Below are 19,767 nucleotides of genomic sequence, written 5' to 3' on the forward strand. Positions count from 1 at the left end.
ATAAAATTTTCGCCTAAATTTCCAATTATCCTTCAATCCCGCCAAATAACCATAAACAATAGAGCATTTTTGCTTACTACTATAAATTATATTCTATGTTTATCATACAGCGTATTATACGTCTCACGTGTTTTTTCATTTAACTAGATGACGAGGAGCATGATGAATATATACCGTAATTTATGGTGGTGATTGAAAATACTTCGTAAAACAAAAGCTAATCACACTTTCTGTCATGATCCAATATCACCAAAGGCAAAAGGTTTTATTATATACTAACTTTTCCTCTCTTATCCAAAGCAAAAGCGAACCTTCGACGAAGTTGTTTTTCCTCTGCTCCGAAACCCATCGAGGAAGAAGTTCATAAACAAGAACAAACAGTCCCAACTTATCTGAAAGCTACACCACGTGTCAGCTGCTCAACTAAATGAGAGATTTTCCAATATATCGAAACACAGCTTTGTACATCAAGTATAATGATACAAACAATTAGATACGTGAAAAGAAAATTTCCAACCACAGTGTAACAAGTCATGTTCCGTGTACACCAACCATGAGGACACAAATAGTTGGATACATGAAAAGAAAATTTTCAACCACACAATGTAACGAATTGTGTTTCCGACACATTGAAATATTTTTCGGTTAACAAGTCTTCTGCTACAGAAGTCAAGCCACTGTACTAGTACCTTGTCTCGGAAGTCCCGCGAAATTACCCTTTGCCCCTCTGCTTTTGCAGATTCCATCCATCATTGTGACTCTGCTTTGTTTCCTTGGTGCGATCAATAATTGAGCTCGCTATATAAACATGGTAGCACCGGTAGTTTAACGCACAACAACGCAGAGAGTTTACATCAACAGAAGATCCGACGGTTTTGAGTGAGCAGATAAAACAAGAGAGGGAGGAATGGCCGTCGATTACTATAAGCTTCTTCAAGTTCAGCGAAACGCCAGAGGTGACGACTTGAGGAAAGCCGCCGAGGCCAAGCTCAACCTAATCAACGATGCCTACGAGGTATGTGATCATTCCGATTTTTGTTTTCTATCGTAAGCGATATTTTAGACTGCTCTAATTTGTTGGCGGCGTAGATGGTCTCGGTTGGGACTATTTTTTACAGTAACACTTCTGTTCGTAACCGCTTATAAATATAAAGATCGTCACTTCCGAGACTATTTATGTAGAAAACAATTTTATTTATAAGCGCTTTTTTGTTAGTAGTGTTTTAAGTAAAGCCCATAGAAAATTTCAAGCACCTGGAAGTGGTGTTTCTTCATGAATCAAAAAGCGCTTTTAGTTTTTAGCATGCAGAATGGGCGGGAGCTGCTGCAATATTACGTTTAGTTTATTTTAACTGAAGTTGCTAACTGAAATTTGTTGTTAATTTGATGGGTAAATGGGCAGGTTCTGAGTGATCCCATAAAGCGAGCGGTGTACGATCAGCACGGCGAGGAGGGTCTGAAGAGAGAGGCAGCGACGCCTCCTGATTCGCCCGGGTCGACCCGCTTGAACTTCACGGACTTTTTCGGGGCAGGAACCGGGGGGTCTCGGGTCAAGGAGACCCGGCAACCGGAAGAGATATTCTCGACGTTTTTCGAAGGTAGACCGACGAGGGAAGATGTATTCCAGTCGTTTGGATTCGCGGACTTGGGACCTGGAAATGGGCCGAGGAAAGCAGCGGCCATTGAAAGGACGTTGCCTTGTACTTTGGAGGAGCTGTACAATGGCGCCACCAAGAAGCTGAAGATCTTCAGGGATGTTCTTGGTGCTAGCGGGTAAGCGCTTGTTCCCCCTTTTTTTATGAATATTTTGTTTTGTTTAATTTTTTGCTAGAAGCCTAAGGCTCGTTCGAAAGTGCTTTTAAAATGATTGTCGCTTCGATGAAAATGTTTTGAAAATATTTTTGAAACCAATTATTAGTACAAATCGATACATTAGCACCATCAACTTGGTTGCAAGGTTCCAAGTCAAAGAAAATTTGAAGTAAATTAAAATGCTCGTTTTTATTCGGTGCAGAAGAAAAAGCACGGTGGAAGAAGTTCTGACAATCGAGATCAAGCCGGGATGGAAAAAGGGCACAAAGATCACTTTCCAAGATAAAGGGCACGACACACAGCGAGGTGTGATACCAGCAGACATTGTCTTCATCGTCGATGAGAAGCCTCACAGTGTTTTCAAGAGGGACGGGGACAATCTGATTGTCACTCAGACGGTCTCTCTCGCGGAGGCTCTGGCGGGTCACACCGCGCAGCTGACAGCCCTAGACGGGCGAAATCTGAGAGTCTCTATCGATTCCATTATCTGCCAGGCCCATGAAGAAGTGGTTAGAGGGGAAGGGATGCCTATCCAGAAGGAACAATCCAAGAAGGGGAACTTGATCGTCAAGTTTAGCGTCAAGATCCCGAAGCTCACCTCAGAGCAGAAATCCGGCATCAGAATGTTGCTGCCATCTTCGTGAACGCAGGTCATTGACTCGTACAAGTCCGTATTATCTTCCGAGCTAGTGTTAGCTTTCCTAGGTTTACAAAGGTGTTTGTTGTGTTTGTTGTGTACTAAGTAGATTGCTGCTCTATCAGCAACGACAATAAATCCGTTCTATGTATATTTTCAGTGTGTTTACTTTCCTCGTCAATCTAAATATATTCTGATGAAAACTTGATGCATGAACAAGAAATTGATGCAATTGAAGAAACGCCGAAATGCGATGCAGATTCAGTTGATGCAGTTTCCTCATCCACCTATAGAGCAAACGGCCACTGAAAAACTATCAAAACAATGACGGTCCTTACCGGAGCTCAAGCCAACTGCTGGAGCTGCCGGTTTTCTTTCCGGTTAGACTTAAATAGTTTCATCAGCTCAGCTTGGTTTTCCAGCATTGCACTCATCACATTCGACATTACCATCTCTTGCAGATGAAATTGTCCTAACCATTCTATACGAAGGTTCCTCGTATCTTCGTGCACGACTTGCGAAAAGAATCGGGAGTTTCTTCTGGTGGAGTACGTCGATGAATTGAAATGCAAAGGAATTTCCCCCCTGTGCATCTTAACGTGTTGTCTTGTTCTTAACTTTACTACATTGTGTCCAATGATTGGTTTGGGACTTCATCACCTTGACGTCGCCATTATATATAAATTCTTCTTCAATTTTCGACATGACCTTGATTCACCAGATTAGCCGATTTAACACAGTTGCTACCCATTGGAGGTGGGGAAAAAAGACCAAATCATTCAAACCAACCAAATCAAACCAGTCCAATCACTTTGGTTTGATCTTAAAGTAAGAAAGTGTAATCTTGGACTAAATCGAATCAGACCGCAATTAATTTGGTCCATTTCGGTTTGCCTTGTTTAAAAACTGCTTAAATTGAGCCAAATCAATAATAATAATTTTTTGATTTTTGACACTTGAAATTTCCTTGGTAGAGTTACCATTTACATTTATATTTTAGGTCCCCCATTGATATCAAGCAATTAATAGTTTAATACAACAAATTAAATTCAAACATTTCGACATCTCTTTCTCCAAACTATCTTCGTCTGTAATGGTAAAACACATTTTAAAAAATCGTTCATTTTACCTAATGAAGGTCCATGTAATTATCAAAGGAGCATAACCAACCAAATCAGTAGTCCCTAATAAATTGGCTTGGCTTGTTTGTGCTTTACTAATTTTGAAGTCTAAACCGAACCAAACCGGTTAACAAATACCCCAAAAATCACCCATACAAAAAAAACCAAAAGAATTTGGGGTTAAATTGTAAATAAGAACTAGTATAGAGGCGTCCATGTGAAATTGATACAATATACGTCCTTGCTGAATTAAAATTTCTCAGTAGTTTGGATTCTCTATAGAACTCGAAGGGGGGAGTGGATTTATCAAGTATCCGCGACCTAAATACACCCCCGCTCTCTCTCTCTCTCTCTCTCTCTCTCTCTCTCTCTCACATCACGTTTACATGCATCTCTCTCCTCCTCCGATCTCTCTTCATGCTCTCCTCCTTCCCTCTCTCTAATTCGAACTCTTCCCCTGCACTCAAACCCTAATACTAAATTCCCAATTTCTTCCCCAAAACACTGCGTTTTTAGATCCCATGGAGATGGCCTCGAGTCCCCGTACGGTGGAGGAGATCTTCAAGGATTACAGTGCTCGGAGAAAGGCCGTCGTCCGTGCTTTAACTTCCGGTACTCCAATCTTTCTTTCTCTCCCTCGCCCCTCTCTTTCTCTCTCTTAATTTTCTTTCGGTTTTGGATATCTCTGACCTTTGCGGTGGTTTTGTTTTCTCGCAGGTGTCGATGAATTTTACGGACTCTGTGATCCAGGTAAATGCCTAATTGTAGATCAGACTTCTAATTACAATTTGCTTGCTTTGTGAAATTTTAATTGTATTTTAGGGCTCTAGCTTTTGTAATTTTGTATGAATTTGTGAATGTTTTTTAAGTTAATTAAATGCTTAATGTATTTTGTAAAAAGGATTTGTATATGTTTCCTAGAGACTAAGAATATGGAAGAATCTAGGGAAAGTAATTTGTTTACTTTGCCTGTTATTTCGATTCTGCTAAATCTTAATTTACTGTAATTGTGTGGTAATTAATTGGATTGATTGTTAAAACTGCAACTCCTTTTGACCTTACCTGTATTTAAATTCACTTTAGTTAGCTGAAACCAATTCACAGATTCTTTGTTGACCCAATTCATGGTTTTCCTTGGTTCTAATAACTCTGGTTGGTTTAGAAAAGGAGAACTTGTGTCTGTATGGGCACCCGAATGAAACCTGGGAGGTGACGCTTCCAGCAGAAGAAGTCCCACCGGAGCTTCCTGAGCCAGCACTTGGGATCAATTTTGCAAGAGATGGCATGAACCGCAGGGACTGGCTTTCTCTGGTTGCTGTTCACAGTGATTCTTGGCTGCTCTCTGTGGCCTTTTATTTTGGAGCACGTCTGAACCGCAATGAGAGGTACCTGAGATTTTTTTGTTGTTGCTCCATATATGGGGTATAGATACTTGGTGGTGTTCCTTGTTCTGTGTTGTTGATGCATGTGTGTAGGATGTCTGAACTCTAGATGCCGAGTTGAAATTAGTTTTTTAGCAGATGCAAAATAGCAACATGAGTGGATCAATTGGTTTAGTGTTAGTTGTCTCCATTGATGATAGTAGTGATAAACTGAAATCATATGTTGATTGATAGAAATCCTTTAGTTTAACAGTGAATTCTCCAATGTCCCGCTTGACTATAATATCAACGTGAAATGAACCTAAAAAGGTCCCTTATGGTCATTGAAGAAGTTTTAGCACTTGATCCCCTTTTCTGCAATTTGCACCAAAGCACCAACGATAAATTTATTATATGGCTCATTTTTTAATATCTTCCATTGTTTGGTATAGAGGAATTCCATTGTAGCAAGTTTTTATGCACCATGCCCCTTTGGTTGAGTTCTCTATGGCTTTATCCATCATGAGTTGGTTCTGTATGACAGGAAACGCCTATTTAGCTTGATCAATGATCTGCCTACTGTCTTTGAAGTTGTTACGGAACGGAAACCCGTCAAAGAAAAGCCCAGCGTGGATAGTGGAAGCAAATCTCGAGGCAGCACAAAGGTTAGATGAATCATTTCTTGTTCTTTTGTTTTCCCTCTTAGAATCTTAGAATACCCGTTCTTGTGTAAGGTTCTTACCTAGTTCAGAAGCTTTTTGCTACGATGTACAGTAAGATTCTTTTGTTATTTCAAGAAAAAAGAAAAGGAAAAAAAAAAAATCTTTTTATTACAGAAAATCGCTGATGTTGGTGTACTTAAAAGATGTCATGTCTTATAATTTGCTTGCTTTTCAGTACTGCTGATATAGGAATTTGGAATATTTGTTTGTTACGTAGTGGCCATTAACTTGTTCGTCTTCTCTATAGAGATCTGGTGATGGACTAGTGAAAAGCACTCCTAAGCTACCTGACGAGAGCTTCGAGGAGGAGGAGGATGAACATAGCGAAACTCTCTGCGGTAGCTGTGGCGGAAATTACAATGCAGATGAATTTTGGATCGGCTGTGACATCTGCGAGAAATGGTTCCATGGAAAATGTGTTAAGATAACACCTGCTAAGGCCGAGAACATCAAGCAATACAAATGCCCGTCTTGCAGCTTGAAAAGGGGCAGGCAGTAGTGGACACTCAACCGTCAACCCAAACCGTCGGACGAGAAAAGGGCAGATAGCGTCGTCTCCGTGGCTGACAAAGTAGTATAGGAAATGTCACTGTTTAATGTACTGCATTTGTTGTTGTGATGTTTGTTCATAATAGATGCTTTTTTTTTCTTCTTCCCTATCAAACGTTGCTTCGGCTTTTATATCACCTTCCAGTTATTAATTATGACAAATTTTATGAATTATATTTGCTTCTTGTTAGTGTTATTGTTCCAATCTTTCAACCTTAGGTGATACCAGGTTTGGCAAATCTGAAATTTACTCTTCAGATACGCATGTACATGTGGTATTCTTGGTGCAGGGTACAAGTTTTTATTGTTAGTTGAAATAAGAGAAAGTCATGAATGGAGAAAGTCGGGAGTTCGAGATGAGGAAGGGATCGACTACCTGTCTCCTAATCAATCTAGTTCCTAGATCTTTGATGTCATATGTACTGTTTTATTGAGTTTTGAGGGGTGGGCATAAAAACCGTCGAACCGGAAAATCAAATCAAACCGTGACAAAAAAAGATTAAAAACTGTGTTAATCAAAAAAGTCAAAACTGTGACAAAAACCGAACCGGACTGTCTCAAACCGGTACTTGTTTCAGTTTGAAAATACCAAGAATCGATGGAACCGGATCGAACCGCTTTTCTTCACTTCTCTCCCCCTCTTTTATTTCCCTTCATTCTTTTCTAGTATATTATGCATTATGTACACTTTGGTTTGATAAGAGGCTTCCTATCTTTTGATTTATATTTAGATGTACACTTTTTATCTTCCGGTCACAAATCTTGTAGATCTAGTTGTGTGAACTCAAATTTGCTTGAATTCGTGGTTAAAATATGTATTTGGTATTGGAAATAGAAGATTCAATATATATATATATATATATATATATTGGTTAGAACCATAAATCTGCATGAATTGAACCGGAATAGGTGTGAACTGAGCCATACAGTTTTAGTGATAAATTTAAGAAAACTTGACCCAACTGAACTATTGATATTTCCGGTTCAGGTTCTAATTTGAGGGTGAAACCGGCCGAACTAGACCATACACACCCTATGAGTTTCGATCTATTTTTGGATATATTTGGCCATCTGTCTAATAAACACTTGTCAAATCATCCAAATTGCTGCGATGTGCGATGGCCTCCTCCATCATCCAGATTGCTGCAACGTGCGATGGCCTCCTCCTCCTCCATCGTTAATTTCTCAGTTCTCCGAAGCTTCATTGAGTAATTTCTTATTCTTTTATGGGTATTTATGGGTTTTTATTTTTCTTCTTCTGGTTTTCAAAATCTGATTTTCATGAACTCAAACAAGGAGTATTGAATGATTTGGCTTGACAAGGCATGCATGGCGGCCTATTTGCACTGATCTGTCTGTAAAACGAGGTTTTTTTTTTTATTTTTTTTTATGTAATTTCATAAAAGGGCCAAAATAACCCAACCAAGGAAAATGACAGTACAACTCAAAGAAACCGTCCGAAACTAAATCTGAAGCAATTGTTGATAAACTGCAGCAGATTGATTTATCCGTATGAGGGCAGGAAAGGCCATCGGGGTTCGTTTAAATGTTATTAACGGCAATGGAAGTTTGACAGACTTCCTTGTCTCTTTGGTTTTTCAAGAATGCAATTTAATTGAACAAATGAAGAGCCACGTGTGTAGTTTTCATTTGTTGGAACACCAGGTGTCATATGTGTCCGGAACCTGGAAAAATTTCTCTCCCAATACCATTATTTGTCCAATAAATACTTATTACATGTAAAGTGCACGACCTGTTCAAAAGTTGCAACATAGTATTTCTAATCGGTTGGGGTTGACTTGCTTGGGAATGTCGACATGTTTATTCGCAATTTTACCTTTATCAATCATTACACAACTCTATTACGCGTACAAAACCAATATGTGCAATGTTAATTTTATTTAAAAAAAATATAATATGACAGCAGGGCGTATACAATTTCTATCAAGCTGCTCTATTATTTTCCTAGTGATTAAGGTTTGGGATTTGACCAAGGTACGTTTAACTTCGGACAGAACATTGCAACCAATGAAACCAAGTCGAAAAATTTGACTTACAAAGTTTTAAGACGCAAGACATTGAAGCATGAAATGTTGTGGACTCTGCTGCGTTTTCTTCGTTTAATCCGACAGTTGGAGACAGCGTAAGGCATATATCCAAATCCAGCACTCCCCACTTAGTTCACATCGTCATTTGTTTTGTCTCCAACTGCTGCTTCTCGTACATGTTGATCCTTCTATTATAATCGTGTTCCTCCTCTCCGCAGAGCTCGGGAGCAGCTGCTGATCTTCATCGGATTTTGAGATGGGTTCGAGACGATCAGAGAGCTCTGCGGCAAACAAGGATCGCCTGCGGTGGACGCAAGAGCTGCATGATAGGTTTGTGGAGGCAGTTACTAAGCTTGGTGGCCCTGATCGTAAGTCTAATTAATCTTGGTTCATGAAGTTTATTAGTTTAACGTGACGTGAATATTGTCCCAGTTACTCGAGAAACACGTTGAGTGTAACCTATGTTTTAGCCCCTCTCTTTATGTCACATGATACGAGAGGTGACGTGATGTGAGAGAGAACGAAATGCGTATACATACGAGGTTACAAGAGTTCCCCGGTTATTTGATGCGATGTGCCTGGCTTGTGCTGTTGCTATAGCCTGTAGCTGGTGCGTATTATTTAGGTTTATAATCTGTTTGGTTTTATAGGGGCAACACCAAAGGGTATCTTGAAAGCTATGAGTGTTTCCGGACTGACCATCTACCACATCAAAAGCCATTTGCAGGTTCTCTCTCTTTCCCTTTGTCACGTCCGATCTTGACATACTGTGTTTAATTTTCAATAATTTTTCTAGGATAAAGTATCTGATTGTTTTATTTTTCTTTTCATGTGATGATTTTCAGAAGTACAGAATCTCAAAGTTCATTCCAGAGTCGACGAGCAGTGAGTTGAATTTTAATTTCCCTTATAAATTTTGGTACATATGATGATATCTAAACCTTAATGCTTACTTATCTTGTGGTACCATTGTTTAATTTGCACAGAAGGCAAGCTTCAGAGAAAAAACATTACGGAAATGCTGCCTAATTTTGGTACAACATCGTGAGTAATCATGTCCACTCTCCCTAGGTTTTGAATTAAAATGATAGTTATTATGCTGTTTGTATCAATTAATTACTGGCTTAGTACTAACTTACTTTGTAACTGCTGTGTTTTTCTAAACAACTTCTAGTGCAGCTCAGCTCAATGAAGCCTTCAAAATTATGCAGATACAGTTACACAGGAGACTCAGTGATCAACATGAGGTACATAGATAATATCCAATTATAATTATGTAAAAATCTTTACCTCCGTATAAATTGTTTGCTATGGAACAAATGTTCGTTCTTCATTAAATTCATACTGTTACGTCATCTATTGTGTCGATATATTTGTGGGAAATAGAGCCTAGAATTTCTGTCACATGAATACCAAAATAAACTAATAATGGTTCTTTTGTTGTGGGTTTATTTTGAAGGTGCAAAAGAACCTGAAACATAAACTTGAATCCCAAGGAAGGTTTCTTGAAAGATATTCAGCAGAACGCCATAACACAAACAAGAACCGTCCTATCGTGATCACAAAACCTAGAAAAGCACCCTTGTCGCGGACATCGCTCCCTTCTCTCTGTGACGACTCAGAATCAAATGCAAAGGACTTTGCATCCGAATCGGAGCCTGACAGAAGCGAAACACAGTCATCTGCAGAACAATTCCAAACTCTGAAGAAGCTCAGGCTGCACCATCATCAAAATGACCCTAATGTCCAGTTTGCACTTAACTCAGAGTTGTATACTGCTCAAAGCCACAGCTTGCTTCTACCTCATGAGGAGGACCACATCAGCTTTCCTTGGAACTTTGCAGCCTGCTCATCTCCTTTAGCAGTGCCCAGCTGCTTTCTATAAATAAATTTTGATGAGTGCCATGTGTTAATATATATACAGTTTGCTACGATAAAGGTGATATTTTGATTTTGTTGCTTCCATTTTGCTTTGCTTGGAAGTTTGTGGAAGCAATCAAAATATCCATCATAGTATAGTTTTGTAGTTGAAGATGTTTCCTAATAAGATCATCAGCATGATCTTGGCACCACTTTCTCTATTGCCAAATGGATGACTACATGTATAAATATAAATATTCGATATGGGATTTAGGCTGGTTTTGTTTCTGAAATAAACTCACACTATACTACAATGGTATTGTATTCTTTTGTTTGGATTGACCATACAAGAGGAATTATTCTTCTTTTGTATGTGGTGAGGAGAGATTTTAAATACCGAGTATTTAAACGGTACATTACATGTTATAATATAAGTGAAGAAAATGATATATTATTCTGTGTCCCTCCACTTATTTTATAACACGTAAAGTACCTGTTTATAAAACGAACGAGTTTACAACCGCTCTTATCTCTATGGTCCACACTCATGGTAATGATGTTCCTAATTACTTGGATTTGATCTCTAATGTTCAGGACGAAGGCATTGAAACAGGCTTCAATTAGCCCAGATATTTCCAAGTCTTGTGAGGCAAATAACAATTTCTAATCAGGTTTTGGTTTTCTGGGTCTAACTTTTTGGGCCGAAAAAAAGTAAATAAACACTTACAATTAACTAATTCACTTGTTATAATATGGGTGAATTAAAAATTTATGTTTCAAAATATATTATTAACATTGGTGGCACAAGATGAGGTTCCTAAAAGCATAGAGGCTTGACACTGGAAACTTCTCCTGGAGAGTCCATGGAGAAGCTGCATTATGTCAAGTGGCGTGCTTTGAGGCTTGACACTGGAAACTTCTCCTGGAGAGTCCATGGAGAAGCTGCTAATGTAGAGGAGCTTTAGGAAAGTGAAGGCTACAAATAATTAGTCCACTCTTTCATTCTTAGCGTAGATAATATTGTTTGTTAAAAAATGAAGATTGAAAACTCGAAAAAGTAGTACCTAACGAGTTGGGCCGCACAAAACCTAATCAATGTAGATGCTCCCCTCCCGTGTACAAAAAAGAAGAGAGAGGAATTCTGGGTCAAGTTGGGCCTTTTTGTAAAATTGGTCTTCACAAAACAATTGCTCCTTTATATAATAAATTAACAGTTTGATGACGAATTATTATTATTATTTTTTTATATAGAAAACCTCGAAAGCACAAGAGGAATTTTGTTGATAACAAAAAAAAAAAAAAATTACACTTAACTAGAAGGACATAAACTTAATCCATCATAATACAAGAAAATTAATAATAAAAAAAATACATGAAAAAAAGGGGGACATAAACCTTACCTCTTGGGCTGGACAAACGGGTACAGGACCCGCGGGTCAGGACGGGGCCAAATTTGGTAGTGACAAAGCTAGGTGGGGTAGTTCCACAATTTTAGAATCCTGGGGCTTCGAACCAACCCTTTCTACCATAACAATTGCTTTACTCGTTCAGTCCCCTTCCCCCACTCCCAGATTACCCCATGTTCTTTCTCCATTCTTGTTCTCTTCTCCCTCCCACCCCTCAATTGCATCGACATCACAGCAACCACTAGAGTCATGACTCACGAAATCACCTCACCATCAAAGAACACGAAGATTGCAAAGCTCCAGATCGGAGAAAACAATAGGCTCAACTCGGCTGCTGACCACCCAATCTGATCGCTCTTAACTCGATCGACGGCCTTATCGCCACGATTGAAGACTGGACAGCCATGGCCGACAATAAGTCCATCGACGTTGCGAATCCTAAGGTTATTCAGCCTGCCATATTACGGCTTGAGGACGAGTTCTTATACAACAGGCCATGTTTTGAAATTTTGTATGCAATTTCTAATTTTTGAAGAATATTCATCGATCTTTGAATCTGGTTGTTTGGTTGCAGTGACGGTCTTGTCATTGGGGAAGATGACTTTGGTATTTTCCTTTTTGTGCCTAGGAAACATGACCTTCAGTTTGTCCCTTCTGTGCCGACCTAAAAAAAATTGTAATTGGACCTGTGGACCCGGCCCGAATCGGCCCCTTTCAAACGGGCTGGGTTAGGTTTGGTTCCAAAATTTGAAATCCCATTACTTGCCCTGACCCGCCTCGTTGCATTTTCATACAGGTCTAGTTCGGTCCCTCCAAATTTGGGCTCGGCCCGTGCCTAGCCCTACTTACCTCTCTAGAAACGAAAACAACAAAGATAGAAAGAAGAGAAAGGGGGGAGGGGGGACATGAAATCCTAACCCCTCTAAAGTTGAACCTAAAGGTCTAAACCTGCATAACAGATCGAGCAACATCACAAGGATAAAAAGAAAACAAGAAAGTGAGACAAAACTATATGCTAAGATGCACATTAATTGAAGAAGCAGAAGTCAGGAAAGCCAATATAGTTCGAAAAGCAAAGTAGCATGAACCGCCAAATGAAGGGAATCATACCATACCAATGTTGGAGAAGACAATTCCATGTCAGTAAAATTGTTTGCAACAAGGTTTCCTTTGCGATATATGTGAGAGACGTAGAAAGTCATCTTCCAATTGTGGTCCAAACAAATAGACCATTGCGCACAAAGAGTCTAAAGAGGATTAAAAAACAATCGATTGGAGAGCAAAAATAACACAGGAAGAGTCATTTTTTTACTAAAGACAATGCCAACCTTCTAATATGCAAACTGTATACCAATAATAATTGCTGAAAATTCTGCTAAAAAAGAAATTGCAATGACCAATCCCTAGATCGTAACACACCAGCCTCAACTCTTAGTCTTAAGTCTTAACCCTATATGTGTGTGTATTATTTTATATCTTTTACTATCAACGGTTTGGTTCAGTTAACTCACAGTTTGTCAAAATCAAAATCACATACTAAATTGATTCTTCCTGTTTAATCGAGTTTATAAACCGAATCGACCAAAAAAATAAGAAATAAAAAAAATCAAATCAACCCAAACAATTTGATTTGGTTGGTTTTTCAATTTGTTACCGATCCCTAATTTATTTCATACTCAATATTTCTCTTCCTAATTTCAGACCTCCTCATATTCATGTAGAGATGTCATTAGGATAGCCCTATCTTGTTAATGCATTCATGGTGGACTCCATTCAAAAAGGAAGAAATGAATATAATCATAATGCAAAGAGTGTGTCGACTGGTCAATATATAAACGTATAGAGGAAATATCTATACATTATTAGTAAGTAGTAAACTTGAACATCATCTTTCCTACTTCTAAATATACAATGCATGATCCTTAATGGGAACGAGTGCGTTTCCCATCGTGTATAACTTTGTTGGCCAACACCTGCATGCCTGTAATGATCGATGAGTGAATGGTCAATGATGGTGCCTTTGAAAGTGGGATATTTAGTGAGCGAGTCAAAACCCCTTTTGTAAAAATCAAACTTCACAATTTAACATAAAATAAACGTGCATGAAACAGTTGCACTCTCTCTTACGTTTGGATTTCCTTGAGCATTGTCTTGTCAACGCTTTTGTGCTTGCTTACACTTCATTTTCTCTCTTACTTTCAGCCTTCTTTGAGAATTGTCTTGTTAATGTTTGTACTTTACACTTCATTTACAATCACACTAATTTTGATCTTATCTTTATTTAAATTTCCTTAAGTCCTATTTCGATTCTTCATCCTACCATTATTATATGTTCACTCGATATTAGAGTATTTACAGACTCATTGCAAATTTGTCAGGAGAAAATTGGAGCAATGACCTTTGACTTTGGCTTTATTGAAGTTTTTATCTATAAACTAAAAATCTTTGACTACTGATCCTCTGAATTTGTCTCAATGTGAAGCCATGATCTTTTTTATTAGCATTGATAGAACTTTCATCCAAAATAAGCGTTTAAATGGCCAAGTAAGAAACAATAAATTTTGATGGAATTACCCAAAAAAATCATTGCTTGATATTATTACAATTTAAAGATTAAATAACCACATAATTTTAGAAGGGTGCTTTAGAAATTGAGTTGTGGGTTTGAATTGTTAATAATAAAATATTTAAAATTTGTGAAAATATAAAGTGTTTTTAGGAATGAAAAATTAAACTGTTTACTAGCTAGTATAACAAAATTTTAGAACTTCTGTTAGAGATGCTCTTATGTATTGATCAATACTCTAATTTTGTCTTTTTCCTTAAAGGTGTTGTTTGACATTATCCAATGTGCAAATGCATGGCCACTTTTTAAAGTGGAGTCCACCTAAAAACCACATTTACAGTTCTACAATCAGTGCGTACGGAACTAAAACTCCACAACTAAGCCTTGGCACCAAAGGCATGCAGACACATCTTCATTGAACATTTCATATATGATGATATCTTGTTTGTTTCAAGTATACAAGTATATTATAGGGGCCGACTAATCGAGTTCAAACAACATGAAACTTGTGCTTATTTTATCAAAAGAATTGGACCACTATACGAATTACCAAGTCTTCGGACTCGTGAGTTTGAGTCGGCAAAGAGAGAACGTACACTTAATTAGGTATATTGAAGAGAAAGGGTAATCGTCATCCCTTCAACTAATATTGCAAATAACTACAAATAGAAATAAGTGATTTGCAATGGGATATTTCCACATCATGCATAATTTTTGTTAATTTTGTACCTTAACTCGTTGCAGAACTTGAAGTGAGGCCAGTGTCATATGATCTCGCATGAAAAATACTAATTTCAGGACCGATAGCATACAATAACAGTCAACTCAAATTTAATCTATTAAAAATTTCAGTAATATTCACTCAAACAAGATATATATTTTTGGATTTTAAATATTGCATTGTCCAATCTTCATTAAAATACGTTCATTATAGGAAAACAGAGGCCTCCATGACCAAATTCTATGCAACGCCTGAAAATATGGATATGAGAATCATTTCAATTTTTAGCATTCTTTGTGTTTACTAACACATGGAATTGTAAAAATGTGAGTTTCTCCTTAAAATCCGTAATTAGATACCAAAAAGCAAGAATTAGATCAACAATGGAGGTGAAGGGGACTTGAACGATTTAGGGATTAGATTTTCTGTTTTTGAGTGATGAAATTCCTGATCAGTTGGGAAAAGTAGTTCAAAGCAGAAGTAAGATCATTGAGGGTGATTAGGATTTAGAAGAAAGGAAAACACCACTACTTAGAGAGAGTTCCAGCTGTGGAAGAAGGTGTGGTTTTGTTAATCCATTCTTGTACTGATCAACTTCCGACCTGTCAATTATATTTTAATTTGGACATTTTTTGGCGAGTCAGGCCATTGCCGCGCCGACTTTAACCAGACCGGATTTGTGCCAGATTCATGCCGGAGTAGCTGATTGTGCATCTCTAGTGAGAAGCTAATGCTTGAGGGAAGTATAACATTAATAAATATAGGTGAATTTACAAATATCACATTGAAAGTCTAGTACTTGACTTATCCCATGCAATAGTTCCACGTAATTCTTTGGAAAATATAGAATAGCTTTATTAATTAGTGAAGTCTGTAACAAATTACAAGATTATTCCAGTGCAGCGACTACCACCATTTATAATATGTTGTGTTCTAATACGGAAACTAATACTATTCATAGGATTTTAAAGATTCAACTTGCGCCTTTCCACAAGGCCCCTTCATCCTAATATAAAGCCGATACTCATCAAATGTCATAGGCGAGTAAAGGGCAGGGCGATCATTTGTGACAAGAGCTTTGGCAGGTTCAATCATCAAATCACTTTTTGGGTTGTAAAACAAGGCCAGTGAAACTCTGTCTTCAACTGAATTCACAATCACTCTATGTTCTACACTTTTGTAAATTGCATTGCTCAGCACCTGAGTTTGATCTCCGATGTTTACGATGAAGGCATTAGGAACAGGCTTCACAGTCACCCAATTTTCACCTTTACGAACTTGAAGTCCAGCAACATTTTCATCAGGTAAGAGAAGGGTCAGGCCACCTGGGTCAGAGTGTTCTGAGAGACCAAGGGTTAGATCTGGTTGAGGGCATTTTGGGTAGAAATTGACCCGTAAACATGCCCCAATATTCTCTTCTCCTCCGAAAGCATCGAGAAGTTGGTCTTCCCCAAGGCCAAGGTTTAGAGACAACACCTTCATCAGAATCCCACACAGTTTAATTGTTTCTTCGCTGTATTCTTCAATCAATTTCCTACAACAGAAGCTAAACATTATAGCATGGAGTGGATTTACAAATATCACATTGAAAGTTAAATTAGTAATTTGACTTGTCACATGCAATTTTCCTAGTAATTCTCTAAAAAGTACAAAATACTTCTATTAATTGGCGAATTCTATGGCAAATTACATTACTAATTATTTTAGTACAACAACAATCACATACTTATTACACACACACACACACACATATATATATTTGCAAATATTTAGATTGTTTAAGTTTTTTAGCATACGTTTATGAATTTATAAAGAATGCAAAGGTTAGTAGCGTATACGCATGTGTCATCATTAGTTAGAATCAATCGATACGTATTTTCCTTATTTCATGTGTACCAAATAAAGATTCTTATAAATCAAAAAATGCAATTTGCGTGTTGTAGTTCGAACCATGTGCTTAGGTATGACCTTCATGGAAAAGGCGAAAATGCCACAAGGTAATACCATAGATATGTTTTTGTGAAAAATTTGATTCACGACTTTAGTCAGTTCATTTTAGTAAGGATTTTTTATTTTTATAAGTTAGAAAGGAAATTTTAGTGGATGCATGACTAACATATTTTTCTATAAAAAAGACTCATATCATTAGGTGAGAAATATCGGTATACCTAAAATTTGGAAATATGAAGTTATGTATCTAATAAAACCAAATTTTTCTCTTTACATTATTTTTCATATTCAACATCAAATATTTGGTAAGATATTGATATCAAATATATAGATATGTTCACATAAGAGATTTACCACACTTTGAGAAAAAAGTATTATCAATTTCTATTTATATATATAGTAACATGTTACGTTTGGTTAATGGTTACACAAAAAGAGTTGTGCCATACACAATTTATAAACCTAATCAAAAGAAAGCATAACTTACATACTGCTAATTCAAATATGCTTAATAATACGAAAATAAATAATAAGCCGTCACGACTAATGAGACTTTTACACACAAAAAGAATACTCTAACAAAACAAAGCGCATACAAGGCTTCTTTCACAATATCTGATAACATAATTTACGTGTCTAAAAAGCCACCTACCAAGCAAAACAGACCGATTTTATTTAGGCATTATATAATTAGAAAAAGAAAAGTCATAACAAGCACGTTTTCAATGATGAAATACTTTCATGTCAGAAAATGAAAGATGAAAAGTACCTGCATGAAGTTGGGAGAGCTGGCCATCTGTTGTGGTTTCTGATCTGAGGAGGCATGTAATGAAGAAAGTAATAATCACTCCAATCCAGAATAGCCCCCTTCTCAACTCCCAGCCGACTTCCGTACCCTTCGTACGTACTCGGCTTGTTGGAGTACTCCTGCTTCACCTCCAGAGGCAGGCTGAAGAACTCGCGCCATGTGTCCCTCGCCCGCTTCATCAGCTCGTGGCTCACCCCGTGGTTTACCACCTGAAAAAAACCCCACTCCCTGCAGGCGCTCGAGATTGAACGCATCGTTGCCTCGCGGAGGCACCGGTTGTCGCTCAAAAGGTTTTGGAGGTCAATGATCGGGATGTTGACGTCAGCATCACGGTGGTTGTTGGTGTTTGGCGGTGATGGTCGTTTGGATGGTGGTTTGATGTAGAGATCGGGGATAGCGGTTATGCCGCTTTCTGCTAAGGACTGGACTCTCACGATAGGCTCAGGCCAAGACTGCAAGCAACTCATTGTGGTTATGCGTCTAGTCAGATAAGTTTAAATCTGCAATGCAAGAGTGAGACTGTAAGAGGAGGAGACGGTAGGTTTATATAAAGTAGTTGAAGGAGGGTGAGGGTGGGGGAACTAGCCATGGTTTCGGCGCCGTGAGCAACTTGATTTTCTCATCACCATAATTTTAAAAGAAAATAATACTTATGAATAATTTGATATGCATATCAATTAAAAATAAAATTTCAAACAAAAATACAATTAAGTGGAGAAGAAAAGGAGAAGAAAAGGAGAGAAATCAAATTAAAGCTGCTTGGAGGGTCCATTTCTTATGTGCTTGAACCTGAAACCATACTTTCACTTTTGAGAATTGGCAGCTAGCAAGACAGCATGTCCTAGCTTGGGCTGGCTGACATGGCCTGCCTACACTGCATGACTACTTGTGGCTGAGCTTGTGTCGCTCCATCTGCCTTTTATCTTTGTGTACCACTATGATTGAAATATATCACAATACATTTATTGATTTGTGCTGAGATGTCTTTTTCCAATAAAAAAAAGGGGAGAAAACTTGATATAAAATAATATTAGAAATATTCTATTTTATTAAAATAGGTCCCATTTTTTTAGTTTATTATTTTATTATCAATAATTATTTTTTTTAATGATATAATTTACTATAGGATTTAAATCTCTTCCTAATTATTATTTTTAATTATTTCTTGTTATTTATTTTTCTTCTTCTTCCTCCTCTTCTAAACACCATTCATATAGGTAATTTCTTCTTCTTCTTCCTTTTTGATAATCAACTTGTACACATATTAATGTGTCTTACTTGTAAGTATATATATTATATTTTTGTACCTTTTAGTTAGGTTTTATATCTCGTTTATAGGTATATTATTCATTTATTTATTTGTTTCTTGAATTAGGTATGTTCTGCAAGTGGGTTTATATATGTTAGTATATTAATTTTTTTTTTTTTGTCAAACGATAAATTTTGTTACTATATGATTAGTCACCAACGGAATTAGAATCCACGCCGTCATGTAACGGCTCAACTCCTTTCCACCATTTTAATAAAGGGCCACTTGCTTTTTTTTTTTGTTAAAATATAATAAGTAGATTAATTTTTTTTAATAAGTAGATTAAAAATAAAGTAATTTTCAAATATTCAAAATTCAAAAATACAAACAAAAAGATGCATGAAATTAGAGGATTTTAATTATCTCTAATATTAAAAAATGTAAAAAAAATATAAAAGTGAAGAAAAGGTAATACTAGACTTAATCTAATAGCATGTTGATTTTTTTGACCCATATCTAAATGCCTCTAAAAAAATTATAACTACACTATATCTTGAATCTGAACTATGATTAAGATTAGGTCTTACTGAAATCGGATTTCCTTTTCGTGTCATATGCGCTTAGACTTTACTTTACCCCTTTTTATTCGTGGTCCAATATTTGTTCTCAGTCTTTACACAGTTATGTTTAATCATCTATGTTGTTCTTGTTGATTTCTTCAATTTAATGGCTAGATATAAATGAATGTAAAAAAAAAAAAAAGAAGAGACGTGTAATTATCATTTCCCTCTGCAAATTCTACATTTCTTTCTTTCCTCTGTGTTCAACTAGTTAGTTGAATAGTTTAATTGATATGTGCATGCACATTATCCATTAAGTTGTATATGCAATTTACCACTTGAATAACGCAATATGAATGAACATGGGTTGAGTTGTAAACTAAACGATTAACCTATG

At 37.1% G+C, this 19,767-nt stretch overlaps 4 protein-coding genes across 4 annotated transcripts; 3 read left to right on the top strand and 1 right to left on the bottom strand.

Moving 5' to 3' along the window:
• The first annotated feature begins 787 nt into the window (after positions 1 to 787).
• Positions 788 to 2,602, top strand: LOC103966326 (dnaJ homolog subfamily B member 4). The gene is made up of 3 exons (XM_009379480.3): positions 788 to 1,015; positions 1,403 to 1,773; positions 2,015 to 2,602. The coding sequence occupies exons 1-3, from the start codon at positions 908 to 910 to the stop codon at positions 2,454 to 2,456; spliced, it is 921 nt and encodes a 306-aa protein (XP_009377755.1). The 5' UTR covers positions 788 to 907; the 3' UTR covers positions 2,457 to 2,602.
• Positions 2,603 to 3,916: 1,314 nt separating this feature from the next.
• LOC103966325 (PHD finger protein ALFIN-LIKE 1) lies at positions 3,917 to 6,392 on the top strand. Its single transcript, XM_009379478.3, has 5 exons — positions 3,917 to 4,182; positions 4,288 to 4,320; positions 4,733 to 4,955; positions 5,476 to 5,596; positions 5,901 to 6,392. The coding sequence occupies exons 1-5, from the start codon at positions 4,092 to 4,094 to the stop codon at positions 6,150 to 6,152; spliced, it is 720 nt and encodes a 239-aa protein (XP_009377753.2). The 5' UTR covers positions 3,917 to 4,091; the 3' UTR covers positions 6,153 to 6,392.
• A 1,932-nt stretch (positions 6,393 to 8,324) lies between these two features.
• Positions 8,325 to 10,439, top strand: LOC125471784 (myb family transcription factor PHL7-like). The gene is made up of 6 exons (XM_048572537.1): positions 8,325 to 8,618; positions 8,901 to 8,977; positions 9,096 to 9,135; positions 9,237 to 9,294; positions 9,425 to 9,497; positions 9,710 to 10,439. Exons 1-6 carry the CDS (start codon positions 8,507 to 8,509, stop codon positions 10,133 to 10,135), a joined length of 786 nt encoding a protein of 261 aa, XP_048428494.1. The 5' UTR covers positions 8,325 to 8,506; the 3' UTR covers positions 10,136 to 10,439.
• A 5,194-nt stretch (positions 10,440 to 15,633) lies between these two features.
• Positions 15,634 to 18,317, bottom strand: LOC103966324 (jasmonate-induced oxygenase 1). The gene is made up of 3 exons (XM_009379477.3): positions 18,148 to 18,317; positions 17,523 to 18,061; positions 15,634 to 16,337 (listed from the first exon to the last, which is right to left on the bottom strand). Exons 2-3 carry the CDS (start codon positions 18,026 to 18,028, stop codon positions 15,755 to 15,757), a joined length of 1,089 nt encoding a protein of 362 aa, XP_009377752.2. The 5' UTR covers positions 18,029 to 18,061; positions 18,148 to 18,317; the 3' UTR covers positions 15,634 to 15,754.
• Between the last annotated feature and the right edge of the window lie 1,450 nt (positions 18,318 to 19,767).

The sequence above is a fragment of a genome, unplaced genomic scaffold, assembly GCF_019419815.1.
Source record: "Pyrus x bretschneideri cultivar Hongxiangsu unplaced genomic scaffold, Pyrus_bretschneideri_v1 Contig11, whole genome shotgun sequence".
In the NCBI taxonomy this organism is placed as follows: domain Eukaryota; kingdom Viridiplantae; phylum Streptophyta; class Magnoliopsida; order Rosales; family Rosaceae; genus Pyrus; species Pyrus x bretschneideri.

Excerpts from the sequence above, each read along its gene's own strand:
- LOC103966326 (XM_009379480.3), top strand. The coding sequence starts at position 908 with ATGGCCGTCGATTACTATAAGCTTCTTCAAGTTCAGCGAAACGCCAGA. Across the intron at positions 1,016-1,402 it reads TAATCAACGATGCCTACGAG|GTTCTGAGTGATCCCATAAA; the intron begins GTATGTGATCAT and ends GTAAATGGGCAG. Across the intron at positions 1,774-2,014 it reads GATGTTCTTGGTGCTAGCGG|AAGAAAAAGCACGGTGGAAG; the intron begins GTAAGCGCTTGT and ends TATTCGGTGCAG.
- LOC103966325 (XM_009379478.3), top strand. The coding sequence starts at position 4,092 with ATGGAGATGGCCTCGAGTCCCCGTACGGTGGAGGAGATCTTCAAGGAT. Across the intron at positions 4,956-5,475 it reads CGTCTGAACCGCAATGAGAG|GAAACGCCTATTTAGCTTGA; the intron begins GTACCTGAGATT and ends TCTGTATGACAG. Across the intron at positions 5,597-5,900 it reads AATCTCGAGGCAGCACAAAG|AGATCTGGTGATGGACTAGT; the intron begins GTTAGATGAATC and ends TCTTCTCTATAG.
- LOC125471784 (XM_048572537.1), top strand. The coding sequence starts at position 8,507 with ATGGGTTCGAGACGATCAGAGAGCTCTGCGGCAAACAAGGATCGCCTG. Across the intron at positions 8,619-8,900 it reads TAAGCTTGGTGGCCCTGATC|GGGCAACACCAAAGGGTATC; the intron begins GTAAGTCTAATT and ends TTGGTTTTATAG. Across the intron at positions 9,295-9,424 it reads CCTAATTTTGGTACAACATC|TGCAGCTCAGCTCAATGAAG; the intron begins GTGAGTAATCAT and ends AACAACTTCTAG.
- LOC103966324 (XM_009379477.3), bottom strand. The coding sequence starts at position 18,028 with ATGAGTTGCTTGCAGTCTTGGCCTGAGCCTATCGTGAGAGTCCAGTCC. Across the intron at positions 16,338-17,522 it reads GCTCTCCCAACTTCATGCAG|GAAATTGATTGAAGAATACA; the intron begins GTACTTTTCATC and ends CTTCTGTTGTAG.